Source organism: Pezoporus occidentalis, unplaced genomic scaffold (genome assembly GCF_034315485.1).
Source record: "Pezoporus occidentalis ecotype Australia unplaced genomic scaffold, CSIRO_AGI_Poc_V1 ctg36, whole genome shotgun sequence".
NCBI lineage: Eukaryota > Metazoa > Chordata > Aves > Psittaciformes > Psittacidae > Pezoporus > Pezoporus occidentalis.
In genome coordinates this window covers 4,475,367-4,498,920 of record NW_026915591.1, presented here as the reverse complement: position 1 = coordinate 4,498,920, position 23,554 = coordinate 4,475,367, and the positions used below count along the sequence as shown (strand labels likewise).

Sequence of the window (23,554 nt, the reverse complement as noted above, 5' to 3'; positions counted from 1 at the left end):
CCTTTTATAATTAACTTGTTTGGCTGGTTTTTGCTTTTTCCGTACAAAAATAAGTAAGTTGCATTCTTTGCAAGTACAATTGTTTGCTGCTCCTATTTTAGCATAAAGTGGTGAGCTTCCCACTTGATGCATTTGGCTGCCTTTTCTTCTGTTTTTAAGGGGGGTGTGGGATTGTTTGCCCTTTAGTTCAATGTGAATGAAACTGTTTTCCATATAGGAGCCAATGTAAGAGGCGTGCCCTGGTTTAGGTCTGTTTAAGCAGAGATGCAATGTTGAATTTCAGCTTTTTTGGTATGAGTAGAGTTTATTAGAGGAGTGAAGCATGAGAATAAAGTCCTTGTACCACTGAAGACATACTCTTATTGACTATTAGAGCTGGCAATTTATTTGCAATGTAACAACTAAGCATGAAAATATAGTTGAAATGTAAGAGAAAACATGGAGTTTTTTTTTTGTTTTTTTTTTTCCTTTTTTCTTAATGCAAGAACACTGGAACTATTTTGGGGCAGATGAGAACCTGGGTCCAGTAGCTGTGAGTATAAGAAGAGAGAAGCCAGATGAAATCAAAGAAAACGGACCTCAGTACAATTACCGGATCATATTCAGAACCAGTGAGGTAAGTAGTTCAGGAATGATAAGAAAAGAACTAGAAGTGAGTAGTCAAAACTAGGGGTATGAGGGGGGCTTGTGTGCTTTTCAGCACTAATAACAGAATTTTCTCCTCTACATACATGTAATCCAAAAATCTGACAAATTGTGCCCTGTGTTTATGTTACACAGACTACAAGTCAGTGTATCAGTGAGTGAGTTACTCTGTAACATCTGGTACAGAGGTGACCATGAAGGTTGGTTTGGGTAAAGCTTCAGAAATTTACAGGAGCTGTATTAGCTAGAAGCAAGCGAAGATGAGGGAAATTACTTCTTCCACTTTTATATGTTACATTGGGTAGACCTGAGAAGTGTACTTTTATGCTTTGAATTGCTATGCTAGGAATGCTATTAATAATCTTTTCCAAGCATTAGTTTCTTGTAAAACTTCAAACTGTCGAATCATTTGATATACCCTGACTAATGTTAGCTATCAGAGTTGGTGACATTTTGTGTGTCAGTGTCTGTTTCATGCAACATAAGTTACTTAATGTCCTCAGTCTGCAGAGAATTGGAGAAAGGGTGTGTTTTGCTCCACTGCTATTACTAATCAACCTTTTCTCAGTGCATAATTAAATATATAAGCTCTTTTTGGTTCATCTGTTTAGCTTATGACATTAAGAGGCTCTGTGCTGGAAGATGCTATCCCTTCAACTGCAAAGCATTGCACAGCTAGGGGGCTTCCCCTAAAAGAAGTGCTGGAGTATGTGGTTCCTGAGCTGAATATCCATTGCCTAAGGTTGGCCTTCAATACTCCGAAAGTCACAGAACAGCTTATGAAGCTGGATGAACAAGGGGTAAGTGCAGAGTTATGGAATGAGACAAATTGTCTTCAATTGTCAGATTACAGCTATGAACTGCAGAATTACCTTTTAGCTTTAAGTGATTAGAGTCAGCCTATTAAAATGCCTCATTTAAACTAAAGCCTGTCATCTCTAGGGAGAATTATGTTGCATGTCTTCCCCCAAGTTTAGCAGACTATTTGGTATGTATGAAACCAAGCTCATTGCTCTAAGTAGTCTGAAGTTTTAGGTTAATGTTATGGCAATTGTCCGTTTTTATTTACTTTAGAAGAGACTGATTGATTAGTTTTCAAAGACTGGGGAGGGGGAAATTTTGTTCTGGCTTTCTTATAGCTACTATCATGAGAATCAGTTTCCCATGTTACTAAATGACTTGTACTGTTGTATTGGCATAGCCATTACCAGGGTGCTGCCTGTCTCCTTTTTACTTCTTTTTGGCTCTCCCTTTTTTTTTTTTTTTTGGTTTGGTTGTTTGGGGTTTTTATTCCCTTCCCATGAAACAAACTACATGGCAAAATTTTCTAAGCCCCTTTTTCATACAAGTGGTTTTTGATTAGGGTATAGTCCTCTGGTCTCTTGAGGATGGAACCAAGGCTCATTAACTGTATAGCTTAGACTTAGCAAAATGAAACTCCATGAATAAAGTGAATTTTATTATTAAAAACTTTGACAGTGGCATTTAACAGCTCTGAGTACGAAGACTATCTTTTTCCTTGTCCTTTTTGCTTCTCATGATTAGCTTGCTCTGCACAAAATTACCATCTGTGTTATTTCTTCTTGCTGTCAGTCTAACACTGCCATCAGAAGTTTGAAAAATGTCTATAATTATATGCCCCACAAGGGAGAGAATACAGCTATTCTAAACAGGTTTATAAGTGACTATCATGAGGACTTTGATAGCCTCCTTGTGGATTGCTTATCAATATGGACAAGATAAAGAATCCCCAGATAGATACCTACCTGAAGCAAAACTTGGGCAAAACGCTTTCTCCTCTAGTTAGTTTCAGAACCTCATTTATTTCACCAAGATCATGATGCAAGAGGATGAAGAAATGAGTAGCTGTGGTTACTGCAGGATATCCCGACTAACAACAGGATTGGTTGTATGTGGTCAGCCTATGGTAGGTGCAGCCCAGTGTTGTGACTGACTGTGACCAACTGTGGGTCCCTGGCTAAGGAAACAAGAACAGGACGAGCATGAGTGATACTTTCCTAGCTCCTGATATAGCTTGTAGGCTTTTATAGGGCTCTACACCTCTGCTTTACCAGTTTGATGGCTCCCAGTTTTGTTAGTCATTCTCACATAGAAGTTGTTCTGTACTTCTGATCATGTTTTTGCCTCTCTGGAATTCTTCCAGTTTTCCTCCTCCTCCTCTCCCACAGCTGTTTCAAAACAGTAGTTTTGAAAATGGGGAAAATTTTGGTTTAGTATGCTTTATCTCCTCCTTCTCTGCTAATCACTGATATTTTATTTGCTTTATGGCTACTACTGAACATGGAAAGCATATATCATGAACACCTACGGTCCTGTTCCTTAGGGGTGCAAGTCAGAGCTCATTGCTGCAAATACAAATTTGAGTATCTTTGTACCACATGAGTCACTCGAAGCTTTACTTGCACCGAAGATCATCTGCTGTTCTTTTGCCCAGTTATGGACTGTCATCCGTAAGTTCCTTTGGTATTTCTTGTAGGCAGACTTCAATTCCGATAATGTAGAGAAATACCAACTCAGTAATGTTAGCAAACTTAATTCCCTTGTTATTCATCACATCTATCATATTGCTGAAGTGTGTGTTGAGTGCTGTATGTCCAAGTTCAGATCCCTGCCTTCCTGAACTGAATGTTTTCTTCAGCTCCTTTTTGTCTTTTAGCCAGTTACATACTAGGGGAGTTCTTTTTTCTGTACCCTAGCTATTTAGGGGTTTTAAGACTTTATAAAGCTTTGTTAGATGTCTCTTAAAAATTAAAGTACACTCTGTATAAGCTGTATCTTTTGCATGTGTTTATTAGCTCCTACAGGGAACAGCACTGCAGTAAGCCAGTGAATAAGTAAGGTTGAGGGGAGATGGGTTTACCATGTAGCCTGCTAAAAGGACAACATCTTTACATGCTTATGCTGTTCAGTGTAACTGTTCTCATGGCCTTTTAAGGTCCTTTCCAATCCAAGCTATTCTATGATGCTTATAAGTTGGAGGCCTGTATGTTTTCCTTGGATGATTTCAGCAGCGGTTCCAAATACGTACATACTTAGTTTAATGATTTGTTACCTAAACCTAACCTGCCCTTCATCCAGAATCAAGTTTGTCAGGCAGTTGAATACTCAAGGATATCTTTTTCAGTCTTTTTCCAAAGTTTTCTGTTTCAGCAAGGAAGAAAATGGCATTTAATTCAACATGGTTCCATAAGTGAGCATTTGGTTTTGAAGACCAGTACCTTCCAGATATGGCCTTCAAGAACCTGCAGTCTCAGTAGTATTGATGGGAAAATTTTCACAAAGAAAAAAAAAAACCTTAGCAGAAAGTTTTTTAAAAGAATTGCAAATTATTTCTAATAAACACCTAATTTGAAAAGTAATTTAGCAAGTGGGTTATTTCTGTAAAAGTGTGAGCTTAAATTATCCTTGTTTCATATATCCTATATGTCACTACTCTTCCACAATATGGTTTGAGGTATGGTTTTCTGTTGCTACTCAAACTTTTGAAAATCATTAAGGACAAGTGATAGTTAAAACTGTAGTATCTACATCAAAGTATTGTGGTAACAAAACAGTTTGACACTTCTAACAGAAGAAGATAAGCACACTGTACTAATTAGAAGCTGCATTTTTTTATCAATTCCACGCTAACAGAGAAATGTGCGTAACAGCTGCTCTACTAATTAGGTACACAGAATGTTTATCACTTCTTGCTGAGTGTCTCACTGTTTCATTACAGCATAAACAGGTGCCTGTTTGATATAGCAAATAAGATGTTTTGGAAATTTAAGAGTTAAGCGTATATAGTGATATTAGCCAACTTAGCCATTAAATTTCACCCAGTAACCCCTTCATTAAGTCAAATTCACATACACCAATTATGATTAAGGTAGGCTATCTTTATTTTATATTTGAGACACGTTTTGAAGCAGTTGGTTGTTTTCATACTTAAGAATTTGCATTTCTTTATTTGAATTTGTCTGCTTTCAGATTCCAGACTTCTGATATCTTTGCTACATCTTAAAAGTCATTTTGGTGTTACTTTTTTTTTCCAGCAGAGGTTTTTGTACACAGTGATTAAATCATCTGTTGGTCTTGTTTGCGATAAACTAAACAGATTGCACTTTTCAAGTCTCACTGTAATGTATTTTCTCTGAATTTCATATCACTTTTATGGCTGAGCTCTGTCTCTTCTACTCTTTCATTATCTACATATGGCATCCAGTGTCAGAATGGGAATATTTTTCTTGTCCCAGTTTTGCACTGGTGATGTACATAAATTACATGCTCCTTACTTCCCCTTAGATTGCTGGAGTAATGGTAACATCTGCTGTTCTGTGAGTGTGGCCCACATTGCTTGTCACCTAGCTGTTCTTTTATTTGCTTTATTAAAATGCAGTCATTTAAATGGTTCTGTTAAAAAGCAATCCAATCATTCCATAGGGCTGTGCTAGCTTCCTGGCTAATTACCATCTACTAATCTTTGCATTGAATGCACAGTTCATGGTAACTTTAGGTTTGCTTCCAAATATGATTTAAAAATTTTAATATCACAGCAATTACTGTTTTATACCAGTAGAAGTTTATCCTTATTGCAGTTCCTCATTCACAGAAATACTACGAGATGTCACTTGGCTTTTAATATAAAACCTCATTTATAATAGAAACTTGCTGACTGGTCAAATCCAGGATGAGCTTTCCGCTTTCTCTGGGTGCTTGACAAATACTTGAAGTGCACTTTTCCCACATAAATATGTAAATACCTTTAGATTATTAAAATGAAGCTGCTACTTTAGGAGTTCTACCACAGCACATTTTGTCCTTCAGCTCCTTTTTTAGCTTTTCCTTGGAGTTAATGTACTTCTGAGGATCCTAGATTTATCAGAAGAAGGTGTAGTACTGGGGACTGCATGCCTTTCTTCCCCTGGATCTGCTTTTCTTGATTCAGTAAATGAGCATGTGTTGTCCTTATGACAATCCTTTTTTCCTATAGTTCAGGAAATAAAACACAGCTAAAAGGCATATCCTGTTCCTTACATAGTCCTTATTTAGTTTCTTAGGCTGTGACGTTTTCGAACCAATAAAGGACAGTTGTTTGGTTGCTCTTAGAAACTATGGATCACATTTATGTTTATGCTCTTAAAGCAACTCCTTGACCTGAAATTGAAGTGTAAATAGTATACGTGTACTTGGTAAGAATAGTTGTATTGGCCCTAACTTGTTTAAATAAAATTAGCAGTGCAGCTAAGGCATTGTGGTCCCATGAAACACTTCCATCCGTTGTATTTCCATGGGAGTTGACAAGGAGCATATCTGAGCAACAAACATTTCCAGAATGGTCCAGGACAGGACCTGCTACTGCTGATACGAAACTGATGACGGCTGTTCTGACAGAAGCAGCAGCAGGGCCACCTCTCATCACCTTTCCTCTCTCTTCCCTGTGTGTCAGCAGTAGCTGGTCCAGGCTCTGTGAGTACATAGCTCTGTCAGCAAAGGCACTAAGTTTGGCTTCTGTGAGGCAATAAGCTCTCAATGAGTGGGATAGTGTTGTTTGCTAGCTAAAAAGAGATGATAGATGTGCCTGCAAACCTCATCTAGCTTCTGTGATTCCTGAGAAAACAGTCATCATGCAGAATGTTTCACTAAAAAACCCCGCATTCATTTATCTCTGGATTTAGCATTGTGCACGCTGATGGTTGTTTTGAATTTTTATAGTGTTTTTTTTTTTTTAGTGACTGGAGAGTTGAAGTAAATAATCATAATAATAAATTGTAGCATTAATTTGCATGTGCTCAGTACTTGTTTTTGTAATAAATATTTTTTGTTCAAGCCCTAATACTTCAGTGTCCAAAATACATAGTTTCATTCTTAAAGGTCAGTGTTTTTGGTGATGAATGCTGAAAAGAGCATTTTTCCTTTATATTTACACAGAAAGCATTTCAAACAATTAACAATGGGAGAAAAGGAAATAGAAACATTACTTCAAGGCACAAAATTGATTCCTCCCACCCTCTTTCCCCTTCTAGTTGTGATTCTGCAAGTTGGCCTATGAATGTTTCCTTCGTAGGAAATGGATTGATTTAAGCATGTGCTAGGAATTGGGGTGGTTCAGCCTGGAGAAGAGAAGCTCCAGGGAGACCTTGGAGCGTCTTCCAGAACCTAAAAGGGGCCTACAGGAAAGATACAGAAGGATTCTTTATCAGGAGTATAGTTATAGAATGAAGGGCAATGGCTTTAAAGTGAAAGAGGGTAGATTTATGTTAGGTATTAGGAAGAAGCTCTTCCCTGTGAGGGTGCTGAGGCCCTGGCACAGGGTACCCAGAGAAGCTGTGGCTGCCCCATCCCTGGCAGTGTTCAAGGCCAGGCTTGGAGCAACCTGGTCTAGTGGAAGGTGTCCCTGCCATGGCAGGGGATGGAGCTAGATGAGTTTTCAGGTCATTTCCAAACTAAACCATTCTGTAATTCTATGCTGTACTCACATTTTATTGTGAGATGTTTGGACATATTTAGAAGGTGTAAGTCAGGTAATCATTGTGTCAAATGATAAAGTAAGGGAACATTCTGAAGGCGGGGGTAGGGGGGAGAGAAACAGCCTAGAACTGTGACTCGTTACATGTGCTTGGCTTTAACAGGAGTAATCATGCCAAGCTGATATTTACCCTTCTTTTTTCCCCTCCTTGTTTTCCTGCTAATACTTTACCCCGTCATCATGCATCCTTTGTAGTAAAAGAAGAATGCAGTGAAGTTGCAATCTTGAGTCTAATTTTAAAATTAACTTTAATTAAAGGCAGGGTAGGACCACTTCTGATGGCTCTGAAATTATGGCACTGTAAATATGTTAAAAGTAATGAATTCCAGGCTGTGTCCACATCTTCCTGCAAGTTTCAGAATCTTCTGTCTCATGACCTGTGACAAAAGCTTTGAGAGCAAATCACAATGTATTCATATGACTTTGCTTCCAGTGCCCTTGCAAATCACTGTTTTCAGTTCCCACTAACCTGTAGCCCAGACTTGTAAATTCCATGCAAGTTTTCATAGTCTTTCTTGTGATTTTGCTCTGGCAGATATGCTTGGTATTTATTTAAAATGGAGCGTCTGCAGAAATTCCTGTGTGGGAGGAAAGATTATTTACCTTGCAATAAGTATGCATTTTTACTTGATGAATTACTCCATGGCTCTCCTTTGTGATCTCCTAGTCAGAGTTCCTGCCTGTGACATTGGTTTTGGAGATGGCAGTAAGTGGCTATGGGTGCTGCTTGCTTCTATTCTGTAACTTCTGTTTATGTAGTCCGCACATAAAAGGCACAGATGTAGTGGTTCTTATGTGTGCATCAATTTGGAATGGGTGGGAGCAGTTTGCTTTGAAGGATCACAGTTATGGTTGGGTGAAAAATTACTTTATTCAGATCCTCAGTTTCTGCTGTATTAGGAACATCAGGCACCAAATTAGAGGGAAAATAGACATAAAAAGCACAAATATGTTTGTCTATGCCAGTAAATAGTATCTTTAAAGAATTAGCAGCATTTCTCAATGTAGCTATTTTTTATTACTGAATTTAAGTCAGAGAAGGCCAACTGAATGCCATGGATTTGTTCAAAATTCCTAATAGGTGAATGCACTAATATGAGAAAAAATATTTATCTTCTCTTGAAGTGAGGAAATGTTCATTTTGTCACTCATTATCGAAATGAGCACATGCTGTGCCGTACCCTTCTGCGTGGAAGGATTAGCATGGGATAGTAACCATGGTACCAGCCTGAGAGTTAAGTTCCTGGCATTTCTCAGCCAACACTTTCCATGTGACTCAATGTAAGACATTCACCATTTGCAAGCTGCAGTGTTTTTTCTCCTGAATAAAAGAAATGTTAATGTTTATTTTGCTTGAGAAAGCATTTTGACATCTTCAGATGAAATATGCCATCATCAAGGCAATTATAGTGGAAAACAGTGAGGAGCTAGACTAACATTTGAAATTAGACTGATAATAAGGTATTTTTTTCTTTGTGTATTATGGGTTTATTAAAATATGTTAAGTGAGTTCAGTAAGTAAGTTGCTGCATCACTTGGTATACATGTGAGATTTTAATCTTTTTCCCGTTGCAGTTAAGTTACCAACTTAAAGTGGGTATCATGTACTGCAAAGCTGGGCAGAGCACTGAAGAGGAAATGTATAATAATGAATCAGCAGGTCCAGCCTTTGAAGAGTTTCTTCAGCTTTTGGGAGAACGAGTTCGACTCAAGGGATTTGAAAAGTATCGTGCTCAGCTGGATACAAAGAGTAAGGCTTTTTCATTTATTTTTTTCACCCTTAAGTGAACAAAATACATCATATGATCACAAAGTGATGTTTAATAGAGTTCTTAAAGATAACCTCTTTGCCAAAGGAAGATAGTTGCTCAATATTAGAAGTGAAAGCGGAGCAAGTATGTAATTTTATCCATACCCATATGGTCTTTCAACTCCAATCATTATTGGATTTTTGTGCTAATTTGGTATGAAGCTATCACTAAAGCTGCAACAATAAACCAGTAAATATGGAACCATTATTGGCATTGCAAACCCGTCATCAGTGTGTTGCCTACCAAGTAATCGATACAGTTGGTAGGTCATAGTTTTTTTAATGATATGCTAATTGTCTGTCACTAAAAAAAGTTTTGAGAACCCATCTGTGTAATGCCCTTGACAAGCTGATCCATTGCTTTTCTGCTGTGTCTGTTGCATGTAGTTTTCCTTCTAAGCAGTTTCGTCTTACTCGTGCTATCCAATATTTTCCTCCCTTTATGATTTTTCTTTTGAGTTATGGAAATTAATCTGGAATTGGCAGTTATCAGATTTAACTGCAAACAATATTGCAGTGAAAAGATAATCTTTGACAGTATCTATAAAAGAAACTCCCTGCTTTTGGAATCAAGCTTGTGAAATACCTGTTTATCAGCTAGCATGTGCTATATTCAATTTGTAAATAATTTAAAATACACAGCGAAATTTTGACCTGTCCTCTTTTTCTCTGAGTATTAAAAGTAACCAGTTACTATGGAAATCTTTGCTATTTTGCTCACTTGCAGCAAAGGAAATTCAATAAGGAGCTGATTCATAAAAGCTGAAAAGCTTTCATCAGCTCTGTGCAGCAAAAACTGTGCTCTTGTCATGGGTCTCCTATCGTGAATAGAGTAATTTGCTCTGCTTTACTGCTCCACTGTTCCACTTTGTGGCCCTCATTCTTACAGGGATCACGTTACCATCTCCTTGGACTGTTCTTGATCTCCCTAATCATCAGAGGGTTATAAAACTTCCTGTTGTTTTTAACCTAACTTAATAGCCATTTCTCCCACATTTGCCACTGAGCCTGGTTTCCTTTAGTTACAATACTTATATTCCCTCTGTTGTATTTACTCCCTTGAGAGCATTTACATGTTGCAGTTGTGTATCCTCTATACTTTTGTGCTGTTATCCTTAATAAGCCAAGTCTCTCTTCATGGTATGAGGCATGGATTTCTCTGCTGTTCACACACACATATGCTGTATTACTTGGTAGCTTTCCTCTGCACTCATCCAAGTTTGAATTCAGTCTTTTCCATTTTAGTGGCTAGGATTATATACACAGTTCCAGATGAGATCCAGGCAGTTTGCTGTAACATTTTTTTGCCTTTACTGGAAATATATTGTGTGGGTTTTTCTTTCCTGAAGCCCCCAAGTGTTATTTTATCAGTTATGAAAATAAGCTAGGTCAATAATCAAAAGTTTATGGAAAGCAGAAAATATTTATCATTTCATAGCTTTTGGCTTTATATTGTGACCTTTATTACTTTCAGTAGATAAAGTAAAATCTTCTCTCCCCTCATTTCTGGTTAAGGCATCTGAGAAAAAAACAAGCCTTTTTTGCTATCAGTCTGCACAGTTTTCTAGTACATGTAAATACTGTATGATTAAGAGTTGATTCATCTGTTCGGATATACCCATGAAAGCTGTAACTGTGTCTAAAGTACTTGTTGGAAATTTTCTTCTAAACAGCAGAATTTTCCACTTACATTTGGAAAAAGAAATTGTCGGGTTTGGTCTTATGTACTACAATATAGTGCCTGTTGAATGGATAGGTGTGTAAACTTCTATTTGACTGAATCTCCCATGGTTTTAAGAGTGGTGGTCTTGTAACAAATGTTTTCTACATGGTATTGAGAGCTGACAATGTCTTCTTCATGTTGCCCAGTAGACCTACCAGCTCTATATCTAAAAATACAGATAGGCTTTACTTGAACACTTCACTGTGATTGGAGAGAAAAGGGGATGCTCTGAGTGGAACTGCTGCTTTCATGAAGGGTTTTCTACATTTTCTTTCAGTCAGAAAGAAACATACACACTCACATACATGGGACCTCATCAGCTAGAACTGCTTAGGAACTTCTAAGTTATCTGAAATCTTTCAGGTTATGTTGTCTGCAGGCTTACCAAGGAAACATGCATACATGAGTTTTTAGCAAGGAAGTTTAGACAGCAGCAAATGTGAACAATGGCAAGAAACTCGTGCAGTTAATCTTGGTGGTGCTGTTTTTCTTTGTGCCAGTGTGCAAAGGGGGCCCAGCACTAAGCTCTTCGGATAGCTACATTCAGAAACCCTTATTGCATATTCTGCATAGGAAAAGTGGGGGGCGTCACCTTGTAGTAGGCAAATGGCTAAAGACCAGAGATGGTAGCAACAGCTGCATCTCATGGGGAGTATTTGAACAGCAGAGTAGGTGGCAGGGAGGTTGGAACTATGTGATCTTAAGGTCCTTTCCAATTCTAGCTGTTCTATGATTCTGTGGGCAATACACTTAAGTAATCAGTCCTTTCTCCCTTGGCAGAAACACAGAAAGGCCTGCAGAGGATATGGCTGTGGTCCTTACTGTGACTTAGGTTTATGGGGTTTTGTTGAAACAGCTAGATCTGCAGCTAGGAAGCAAGCTTTTCCCTTTTCCAGCTCTGTGCTCTTCTGTTGCTAGAGATCTCTGTAATAAAATAGTTACTGCTCAGGAAATTTTCCTGCATAAAAATTCTGTTCAATGTCAGCACAGTTAATGGCAAAGATGCTCTTAGAAAAAAAATGTCTGTTCATTAACTTGTGAGAAAGGTCAGAGCTGTGTAGGCTACTTTGCTAGTTCCTATGCCTTTGAAAATACTTTGCAACCTATGAAAAGCAGATGGTTGGTATAAGGCACAATGAAAGATTTTCTTATTGTGTGGGGAAGCTGATTTATGTATCTAGTCTGCAAATTTTCACAAGATGTTTTTTATTTATGCAAATTCAGAAAAGTAAAATTGTTCCAGCAAAAGTCACTTTCAGAACAGTTGTTATGCTTGGTAATTTTTAGAATTAGGGGCCTAATTGGTAAGTATCTGTAAGAGACAATTCTTAAAAGGAGGGATCTCATGCATCCTGTTAACTGAAAGCCTATTTAAGTATATTGGATTCTTCAAGGGCTTTAGCTTTGGATCTCTGCCAGTGCCACTGTGAAAGAGCTGCTACTTTTAAAGTTTTGTTTGTATATTTCTGGATTTACCAGAGGGGAAATGGTATCTCCTGGCAGCCTGCAGACTTTGGATTGGAAATAGAGCTTGAAAATGTCATGTATCCCATGGTTGCTAGGAAGTTTATGGGTATCACTTTAAAGTAATAAACATCATAGCAATCTTTCAAATTATAACTTCAGTTACTTTACTTTATTTCCTAGTTGTAATACATACTTTATTTCCCTCCCCCTCACTTAGTCTTATTTCTCAATATTTTCAATTGGTAAATTGGACCAGCTAGATAATGCTAGGCCTGGTAGTCTGGTGTGTGTGTCCAGCAGAGTGGTGCAGGAAATGAAGATTTAATTAATGTGAGTTGTAGGAGTTTGAATTATCTATTTGATGAGATTATAAAGGTGGCTAATAATAGTAGGCTTATTTATTAGATGTTTATACTGTGTGACTTTCTGGTTAAGACATGAGAAGAAGAATATAAGTGCAGCACCGAAGATACTAAAGATTAAAATCTAAGGAATTAGTGGACTCCAAATTGACGTTTCTGTTAGGGGTTTTCAGTAAGTCCCAATGTTTCTAATGAAATAATACAGATTAATAAGAGTAATTTCTTAATTTGTACTACTTGACATCTTTCCAACTGGGTGGAAGAATTTACTGCTGGGTCTAAGAAATTCACTGGGAGGAAGACGTATAGCCAAAGGAGGTCAGAGGGCCCTTGACTGCTTAAGAAACTTAAATGGGGGTGTGTGGAAGTCCATCTGCATTTCTTTGTTTACGTTGTACATATACTTTTGTATGATACAAAATAAAGGGTAGTGTCTAAAAATGGCTTGGAAATTACATAAGTTGAATGTGAGTGCTTGATGTAATCCTCATATATAACAGAAATGAGAACTGCTTTGACAGGCCAGTAACTAGGAGAAACTAGAAATAAAGCAGGACTTTTTAACAGCAGAGATAAATGGGGAACATTAAGCTCTGAAACGTCTTGGGTCTGAGCCTTTAATTGTGAGCACTGCTCCAGCTTGTAGCAATGGCTGTTCCTTCTCCTGCCTCATCAGTATCTTTTATTATTTGTTTTCCTGCAGTTCCTTGCAAGTTCTTTGAAACAATAGGTTAGATTTCCTACTTGTACTCTTTTTTACACAGTTTTCTAGTGCAAAGTTTTTAAGACCTGCTGTAGGAGCAGGCTGATAACGCCCTGTGGCTTCAGTGAAGTGAATATCAACAATATGCTGCTGGTGTCAGTCACAGTCCTGAGCACTGCTGGTTTTGGAAAAAACACTTAAACAGGAAACTGTTAAGACAGTCCTTGTGAAGATAACTGAGAAACATTGGAAAGACAGGAGAATAAGGTGGATTTTTAAAACTGAATAATGGTGGAAGGAAAAGATCAGCTAAGTAACCAAATCCAGCAATGGGACGAGACTGTGAAGGCAGCATCAATAGGTATGCCATAAACTGAGAGCAGGAGGGGATGTCTTCAGTATAAAAAGGTGCTAATGAATTTCTAGATCCTTTGGGCCTCTGTTAAATGCAAGGAGATCAAAGTATATTGCAGTGCTGGCTTCCGCTTCTGACCTTGAAATAATGGATACTATGCCAGCGTGCAGTCTTGGATATTACTGCAATGGCAGTGATTTGACATAATGCTAGACCTGTAATTACTGTGGTATACATCAGAAGAAGTATTCTAGATTTGTAAGGAAGAAGAAATCTGAATTATGAGAAAGATGCACAGTCTCTAGTGGATATAGACTTCTGTAGCTGGATTTGAATAACAGGGATTTCAGCTGTGAAGTACTTGGATATAAGAAGGAAATTCTTTCCTGTTAGGGTGGTGAGGCACTGGAATGGGTTGCCCAGGGAGGTTGTGAATGCTCCATCCCTGGCAGTGTTCAAGGCCATGTTGGACGAGGCCTTGGGTGATATGATTTAGCGTAAGGTGTCCCTGCCCATGGCAGGGGGGTTGGAACTAGATGATCTTAAGGTCCTTTCCAACCCTAACAATTCTATGATTCTATGAATCATTAAATCATTTTCATTGTAGCATTATTGCTTAGTTTGCAGAACCAATGCTGTTCTGAGAACCCTCTTCTGCCTGAAACTGAAGTCCATCCAGGAACATTGAAAGCTTGTCTTAAATGCATAGGTGGTGTACCATATATATTGTCAGATTTGCTTTATTATTTTCTTCTTCACCTCAACCCCTTTTGGGCCCCTTCCTCATCTCTCTTACCCACTTCCCTTTCTTTTCACACCAGCTGCCTCAACCCAGTTCTTTGTTATATTTTTTGAGTGCTCTAATTATGAAAGGCGATGCACAAGTCAGCATATTTGTGGTTGGGCAAAAGCCAGTAAGGTCTTATGCTGATGTTTAGGTGACTTTCAGGTGCATCTGTCTCCTTCAGTGTGCACTGTAGTATTCAGGCAGAGGATAGAGGCTGCTGTGAACTGAGTGTAAAATGAAAATACTCCCTTTCAGCTGTCCCTTTGCTGTAATTGGCATTAAAAAGAAAATATTTAGCAGTTAGCTAGATTTTCATAATGGCAACTTTGAGTTGGGGCAAAGGGATCCCAATCTTATTGAAACGTGAACTATGTGGGGTTTGTGGTTGGTTGGTTTTTTTTTGTTTTGTTTTGTTTTTTCAAATAAGATTCCAGGATTTTTTTTTTTTCTCCCCCCCCTTTTTCTCTATAGATAATTTGGAGTTGCAAAATTTCTGTGCAGGTAGACTCTAGAAGACCCTCCATTTTATTGAGGATGTTGTGGCTTTTCACTTACAGCAAAATTACTCCTATTTTATTTGACAGAAAAGTGAAACTTCTTGCTAAAGCTTATACCCAAAATCTGAGTAAATAAACTGTATATTTATTTTACTGTAAATGCCTCAGCATTCTAAGAGCTATTATCACCATAGTAACATGATCTCTCTGCTAATAAAAAATGCCAAGGTGTAGTATTTAACAGCTTTTAAAAATACTTTGCTATAAATAGCTGAGATTATATAATATAGTAGCGTGTTTCTATAATTTCAAATAACCAGGGTGCTTTCTCCATATATAAATCTAGTTATTTTTAAAAATTGTTTGAAAACGGGCTTTTTGCACAGTGGACAGAAGTTAAATATAATGGAACACGTTCACTGTTTCAGCTTTAAATGTGTTACTACTTAAATTCATGGAACATTTTTCAAGGTCTTATTTTTGAGAGAAAGAAAAAGTAAAAACAGAAGTTCCCAATTTGTCTGTAATAAAGTGTGGCCTAAAACTAACACTTTGTAAACTCTAATAATATCGCCTCTTCTTTTTTTCTTTCTGAACTTCATAATCCCAGTTTTTATCACCTTTTCTCCACATGGAAGTTTCTTTATCCATATATAATTGGTTTTTGTGGCCCTTTTCTGGATCCCTTCTCTTTCTTCTGTATCTTTTAAAACAGGGTGGCCAGAACCAAAACAGGTGAGACTACCTTTGATTAATATACCAGCATCATAATGTATTCCTGTGGGCTTTTTCCATCATCAGCTGTATTGTCAGCACGCTAGCATCCTGTTTGGGTTTTTGACTGTTTCTATCCACAAAGCACCTGTTTTAGTGAAAGTTTTCTCTGACTTCATTACAGTTCATTTAGAGTCCTGATACTTCAGTTTAAAAGAACCCATTCTTTTCTTTCATATATTGTGGGTTATATGTCCATTGATTTTTAATTATGCATGAGATTGTGGTATTCATTTGCAGTATCTACCTTTCCTTCTGAAGCCCTTTTCACATTCCTTACAGTTCAGTTTTGTTCTGGTTAGCCTGAGATAGTGGGTGGTGTCTGAAAATTATTTCAGACTTTGTTACCACTTTTCATTCTTAAATAGGCTGTTTTAAAATGTTTTCTGGTAAATTCCTATTCCTAACAAGTTCTTAATTGGGAAAAGTATACAAAATGATACTTGCCATCTATATGTGTCGTTTTCTGTGGCAGGTGAATAAACTCTGGCTAAGTTTTTACTTGCTGACGTTTCAGCTGCGATCAAGGAAGTAATAATTCTTGCCTTGCCTGATGATTTTCTTTGAAAATAAGAAAACTTTGTTCTTAAACATTTTAAAATAATGTTTTTATTCTTTTTTCTTTAACTGCAGCTGATTCAACGGGTACTCACTCTCTATATACAACATACAAGGACTATGAAATCATGTTCCACGTTTCAACTATGTTGCCATATACTCCAAACAACAAGCAACAGGTAAAATAGACCATGCCTAATTAAAATTAACTTTTCTTCCATCTCAGAGTAGCTAAGCTATTGAACACTATTGACAACTTTCGTTTATTACTAGCAAAGAAAACCCTCAAAGAATCAAAAGTATCAAATTAAAACTGGCCATCTCTGTGTTGGGAAGATGAGCAAAGCAGATCATTGTAGGTACATCATTGGTAGATTTTTCTCCAAGACTGTTTTCTATTTAATTACGCATTATTTACTGAAACTTGTACGTAAATATACAATAATGTCAGTAGCACATCTCTGTTAGGTAAAGAAGAGTTCATGCCTTATGTCAAAAGGAACATAGTGTACTTGACGTGATTTTTAACCTTCCTTAGCAAAACGCATTGAACTTTAAGGATTGCATTTAGGAGCTTTAATATGCACAGAATCAGTTTGTCCAGCATATTACACAGGAAGGCATGAGACAAAATACCTTTTTTTTTTTGTTTTAATATTTTTCTATTATAGCGAAGAGACACGTAGGCTAACCTACTTTGGCACTCTGAAGTACCTGATCTTGTTAAATATTAGTCCATCTTGTTGCGTATGAGATGCATGCATTTTATGCTAGAATCAATATTATTTTGTGTTTCTGCAAGTAAAATAGAAATATCCTTTGACAATAAAAGGTAACACAGCATCCTTTCCAGCTTTCTTTTGTACAGTAAATATTTCTTTCATCTACTTTCTCTTCCCCTATAGTTTTGGATTTACTGAAATAGTCCTGTCAGAAAATTATTATAACGTGTCTTAAGAATAGTGACTACTATTTTCAACTTGAAATAGAACCTGCTTCTGGCTTGTAGAAATATGTAAAGTGGGGAATGTCTTCCACCTTCCATGTATCACCGATTTACACTGATTCTAGCAGGTTTTATTGTTGTTTTTCCTTTTTGCTTAGCTTTAAAATTTCCCAAACAATCTTACTGAATATTACATGTAGAAATTAAATTGTTACGAAAATGCCCATGTCATTATTATTTTTTTTTAACTGAAATTTATTAGGTTAATAACTAAAATTCTGGTACTTGTCATATCCTCAACTGTTTCATGTTTCAGCTTTCATTTGGAATAAAAAAAACATTATCTATAATAATGAGACATAAATAATTGAAAATTGTGAAACGGCTGCGTTTTAACATATGCATCTTTTTTTGTTAAAGCTTCTAAGAAAACGACATATTGGAAATGATATTGTGACAATAGTTTTCCAGGAGCCTGGAGCACAACCATTCAGCCCAAAGAACATTCGATCTCACTTCCAGCATGTCTTTGTCATTGTAAGAGTGCACGGTCCCTGTACTGACAGCGTTTGTTACAGGTAGCTATTGCTAGTTTCAATGAAAACATGGAATTTGAGTGTGAAGGGAGGTGTCAGTCCTCTTTTAAATTCTCAGCAGAGAAACTTAATGAAAGGTAGGGGTCAAGGGATTGGATTGTTGTTCGTGTGAATTTAGAACACTTTCTAAAAGGAAATAGATGCTTTTAGCATATAAGTATACACACACTATGTGTGTATATATGTATGTATGTATGCATATATAAAAAATTTGTGAATTATTTTCAAATTTGTTCTCACTTCCTTTTTATCTTCTTCATTAAGAATGTGCTAGAAGAGTATTTCTGTACTGATTCTTATGAATTCACTTTTTGTTCTGATAATTTATGCAGGAGTTTACATTCTGTTTTTTGAAATTAAGACAGTGAAAAAGTATGACTAACCTTTCAGAACAAAGCTAAGCTCTCTGAAATGTTTTGTCTGAGCTTCTTCATTTCTTACTTCAGTCTGACAAAGAAATTCCAGAGCATTATACAGAAAAAAAAAGGCACTTAGTGTGACCTTAAACTTAGTATTATTAAAATAGAAAATGCTAATTGCTAGTAACATATAATAAAGGCTTGCATGAAGTAGCCTTAGAATTAACTAGTCTTTACTGAAATACAAATGTTCACCTAAGCGTATCATTCAGTCAGCTGCTTATTGAGAGGAAGAGGTAAGACTGCAGTATCTGAGATGGTCTACTCATTCTTTTAAAGTAGTTATAGTAAGATTTAAAGGCTTTTCACTCTCCATAAGCTTTTGGTAAAGCTCATACAGAACTTGTGGAACTGATGCTGATGTTTGTACATATGTTAAACTCTGCTGGAGTAGGCACATTCATGTTGATATTTTAAGGCAGCTTATTGACAAATTTATCAGCTACATAATTTATGTGGGCATACCTTGTTCTTAAAATTTTAGACATATGTTTCAGGTTTTTTTTCTTTTTTTGTCCTCTTAGTGCAGAGACTTGATTTAAATTTGTAGAACTCCATTATAAAAAGTTTTTCTAGGAAACTTTTCAAACTAAGTTTGACCTCTTTTTTAACTGAATTATTTGGAACAGTTTCATAGATTCATAATTCTAGACAAAACAGGAAGCCTTGTTGCAAAAAAAATGTACTGGATTTTATATTAAAAACTACATAAAAAGAATAAAATCAAGCACTGTCTTGGCCAGTGATTCTTCCTCCCAACTAAGATAAACAATATTTCAAAGGTCTGGCTTCTCTGTCAGCATTGTTCACGTTTCAAAACTTCACTAGCAGTTGTTACAACTTAAATTCTTACCGCCGTGATCATGATAATGAAAACCTAATTAAACAAAATGTCACTGGTAGTTTTTCATTACATTCAGTAATTTTGCTTTAATGCGTAGGCTTCTGTCTCTTAATAGCACTTCCTTTATGACTACTGAAGATGATCAAGAGTCAGATCATGGCTATGCATCATGAGCACCCCCCATTGTGTACTTTTAGATACATTAGCATACATTTGAAGGAAGTATGACATCTTTGAATACCAGTTGCCAGAAAACATATTAAAAATAAAAAAAAAAAAAAAACAACAAATCCAAAGCAAGTAAAACACTCTGCCACCTGCCACCCAGGCGATATGGTTAAAAATTGGGTGACTTAATTTTTATTTTTGGTGTTCCTGTGTGTTTCCTCCAATCTTCACGAGTATTTCTGCAGTTAGCAGTTTGGGAAGGTGTAGAAGGGGGGAGAATTATGTTTAAGGATTCAGATAAGTTAGAGCAAAGTTAAAAATAATACCAGTCTTCCAAATAAAACACCGCATACATTACTAGTGTTCAAGTCCTCTTCCGTTTTTCTTTATAAAACTCCATTGCTATGATATTTTGGCCAGATTTTGGCTATGTTTTTTCAGATGCAGTTACAGATATGTGGTAAATCATATCTGAACTGTTGGAGCATTTGTTGTCACAAAACTGGGGAACTACAGTGTCTTCTTGGGACAGACTGACAGACTGATTGATACTGGACTCTGATGGCAAATCTTGAGCGATGTGGAATCTTCAGTGTTACCAAACAACTCTCATCCATTCTGTATCAAGGGAATTGACCAGGGAGAGTAGCTAAGTTTGTCAGCATTGCCTGAGGCAGTCTGTTTGTCAGTCCATCACTTCTTATGGAAAGTAAAAGGAAGAGTTGAAAAAGAAAACCTCTATTTCTAATATACGTCTCCAAACTCGTAAGAAATTTCTTAGTTGTAGTATTTCTTGATTCTGCTTCTATCACTTGCCTGCAATATTAGTTGGTGTAGTTTTCAGTCAGAAATTTAAAACATATTTAGTAGTGTGATGTATATATGCTTTCAGTTGGCAAGACAGTTCTCACAGTGAAACTGGCCTTGTGAGGTGGTGTTGTCTCTATCTTTTTAATGTGTCTATTTTATCTATATTTCTGCTATTGGTCACAGACTTCACATTGCTTCCAAATGAGCCTTTCAACTTTAGGTAGCAAAATTTTATAAGCTAGCCTTTGTAATAGTGCTAGAATTTTTGTGTTTCTAGTAAAAACAAACAAAATTCTGAACTCCCATACTTGAATGATTATCAAAAAAAAAACCCACAATTTTGGACTTGAAGCTTTTTTTTTATCTGTGGTATTGAGAATGAATCAAAAATACCTAGATGCAAAAATAAGTGGCCTTCTGTTTGTACAGTAAAGAGGGAGGACATCATCTCCATACTGGCAGCATTAAAATGTAAATATCACATATTGCTGAGAAAAGAAAAATTCAGAGTTTAAGGAAAAAAGGAAATGTATTTTCTGTATTCAGAACCTGCTGAATTTGCATACAGTGAAAGTCTCTGCTTCTTCCTTGTTATTTTTTTTCTTTTAGTGTTGCTGTGACAAGATCCAGAGATGTACCATCCTTTGGTCCACCTATTCCGAAAGGTGTCACTTTTCCTAAATCAAATGTGTTCAGGGACTTCTTACTAGCCAAAGTCATTAATGCAGAAAATGCTGCTCATAAATCAGAGAAGTTTCGTGCGATGGCCACCAGGACCCGTCAAGAGTACTTGAAAGACTTGGCAGAGAAGAATGTCACGAACACACCTATTGACCCTTCTGGCAAGTTCCCCTTCATCTCGCTTGCTTCAAAAAAGAAAGAAAAGTCCAAGCCTTACCCAGGAGCAGAGATCTATAGTTCTGGTGCTATTGTATGGAGTGTCCATGCAAAAGACTACAGCAAGGGTATGGAAATAGACTGTCTCCTAGGCATCTCTAATGAGTTTGTAGTCCTCATTGAACAGGACACGAAAAGCGTGGTGTTCAACTGCTCCTGTCGAGATGTGATAGGGTGGACTTCAACGGACACAAACATCAAAATATTCTATGAGAGGGGCGAATGTGTTTCTTTGGAGAGCTTCATCAGCAACATTGATGATATCAAAGAGATCGTCAAAAGGCTGGAGGTTAGAATGTGTTCTCTTGTTTGGTTCCAGTTCTTTGCTTTCTTCTCTCACCTCACTGCCAGGAAAGGCTTCAACTTAAGTAATGCTTGGGTTCCCTGAAATTGTTCTGTTTATCATGAAATCTGTAAGGGCTTTCCTGCTTCTATTTCTCAAAATGCAGTTATTGCTTCTCCTTCTATCAGATATCAGCCAACCTCAGCTGGTTGTTATGTGTGTCTCAAAAATGATTCCATATAAAAAAAAAACACAACAGAACTGAGGGCCTTCAATTGCATAAATTGCTCCCGCACAGTAAACACAGAAGCGTCACTTTATTTCTTTTCCTTGTTTACCTCCCCTTTCACTTTTATAGGCATGTTGTATCTTGTTTCAAATGAAGCTGTTATATCTTTGAGACTGACTTATATTTGCAGCAGGGTGCAGTCCCAATCCATATTGCAACATTCAGATATTCTCTGAATGCATGTGATAAACTAAAAATGCAGTGAATCATGGTATCTCTTTATAAAATAATCTGTCTATGCTTATTTTTATCCAGTTCAGTTATAAAAGAATGTGTTATGTTTCACTGTCTTTCCTAAAATTTCACAACTGTATTTGTATAATGACCAAAAAAAAAAGAGAAAGCCAGGACTAATTAAATTCCTCTTGGCAGTATTCATGATCATGAGTGCATAGAAGAGTTGGCATAGACCTCAGTATGCTTAGTAGCTGCCAGCACATTCTAGTTGAAGGTAATGTTGCAGTTCTAGCTGAAACAGCTAGAAATGTAAAATGGTTGTTTGGTTACTAAAGCATAAAAGATAGAGATGCTTGTGTAGCTTCGTGTGTTTTTTCCATTGTGTGCTGCCATATATCTTCTAAACTTCCTGTGGTTTCAGCAAAAGTTTCCAGGCAGAACTTGGGTAATCAGACTCTAATGAAAATACTAGTTTGAGTGACAAGGCCTATTTCAGCTGTTACGTACCCAAGACTATGCTATATATTCCTTGATCGTGTCCCCCACGTTGTCTTGGGAAGCTGGTTGATTGAACAGAAATGGAGCCTTTAAACCTTTACTAGAGCTGAAGATCTCTCAATGCATTAAATTCTGTCTTCATTTCAATTTATAGCTTGTGACTAAGGGCTGTGAAACAGTGGAGATGACTCTGCGTAGGAATGGCCTGGGTCAGCTTGGTTTCCATGTAAACTATGAAGGCATTGTGGCAGATGTTGAGCCCTATGGCTACGCGTGGCAGGCAGGGCTGCGGCAAGGCAGTCGACTGGTGGAAATTTGCAAGGTGGCTGTAGCCACTCTGAGCCACGAGCAAATGATCGATCTTCTCAGAACATCAGTCACAGTGAAGGTCGTCATCGTCCCCCCGTATGAGGACTGCACACCACGCAGGTATTGTGTAGTAGCTGCATGTGGTCTGAAGTTACATCTCGATTTGTGGGGTCAGGGAAGGGGGTGATAGAGACAAACACCACAGAACCCAAAGCAGGCTCCAGAACTCATGGTGTAATTTTAATATAGCATCCAGTTTTGTAAGGTGAAGGAGAAGGACAGGAAAAACTGCCCATATTCAGACTCCGTGCTCCATAGAATATGAATACTGAATATTACAACTTAATAAAATGTGCAAGGAACCTCGTGTATCCTTTAAATTCCATGAAATTTAACACATGGAAATCAACCTTTTGTTGACAGTTGTGTGTTTATGATGCATCAAAATTAATTGTACATTTCCCTCCTTCCTTTCCCTTTTGTTGGTAGTTTGCAGTGTCTGCAGATATAATTCTTGAAAGCTATGAATAGATTTATGTTCTAGTTTCACAAATAAGTAAGGCTGTAGATGGTAAGAGTTTATCAAAGGTATGGATCTGCCCAGAGAAATCACTGCAAATTGTAGTTCTTCTTTAGAAGCAGATCTTGCTGCATCTCTTTCAGTTCCCATCTGTGTTAAGCCTGAAGCTTGTGTCAATTGTATTACTGCTTTTATAGCTTTAAAATGTTGCCTAATGGGAAATAAGCAGCAATAGTGCTTTTTTTTTTTTTTTCCGACATTGGACATCAAGTCACTCCATTTTATTTTTTTTCTTGAACTCACACTAAAGCTTTTCACAACTTTTACTGCTCCCATCTGAGCTCTCTGCAGTTGTTTGTAGCAATCAGCCACATCACTGAATCTGATTCCCGTGTTCCTGGCATCCTATATTAATATCTTTCAAATGCTATATGATTAAAATGGGATGATCTTTAATAGACTAAATTTGCCTACAGGCTAGCTCAAGGTTTATGCTTGGTTTGCCAAGAAGCAGCAAGTACAGTTATCCAAGCTCAGTGTGTTCCTTGCAGTGAGAGACTGAGAGAGCATTTTGCACTGCATATTCTA

At 37.2% G+C, this 23,554-nt stretch overlaps 1 protein-coding gene across 3 annotated transcripts in view; it reads left to right on the top strand.

The window, feature by feature from the left end:
- Window positions 1-23,554, top strand: part of SIPA1L1 (signal induced proliferation associated 1 like 1) — a 214,769-nt gene that overhangs the window by 146,811 nt on the left and 44,404 nt on the right. For all 3 annotated transcript variants that reach the window (XM_062630841.1, XM_062630842.1, XM_062630840.1), the window contains exons 4-10: window positions 486-616; window positions 1,257-1,445; window positions 8,750-8,924; window positions 16,286-16,389; window positions 17,577-17,734; window positions 20,603-21,179; window positions 22,292-22,566. In XM_062630841.1, the coding sequence (XP_062486825.1) occupies window positions 486-616; window positions 1,257-1,445; window positions 8,750-8,924; window positions 16,286-16,389; window positions 17,577-17,734; window positions 20,603-21,179; window positions 22,292-22,566 (1,609 nt within the window). The remainder of the gene's footprint in view (window positions 1-485; window positions 617-1,256; window positions 1,446-8,749; window positions 8,925-16,285; window positions 16,390-17,576; window positions 17,735-20,602; window positions 21,180-22,291; window positions 22,567-23,554) is intronic.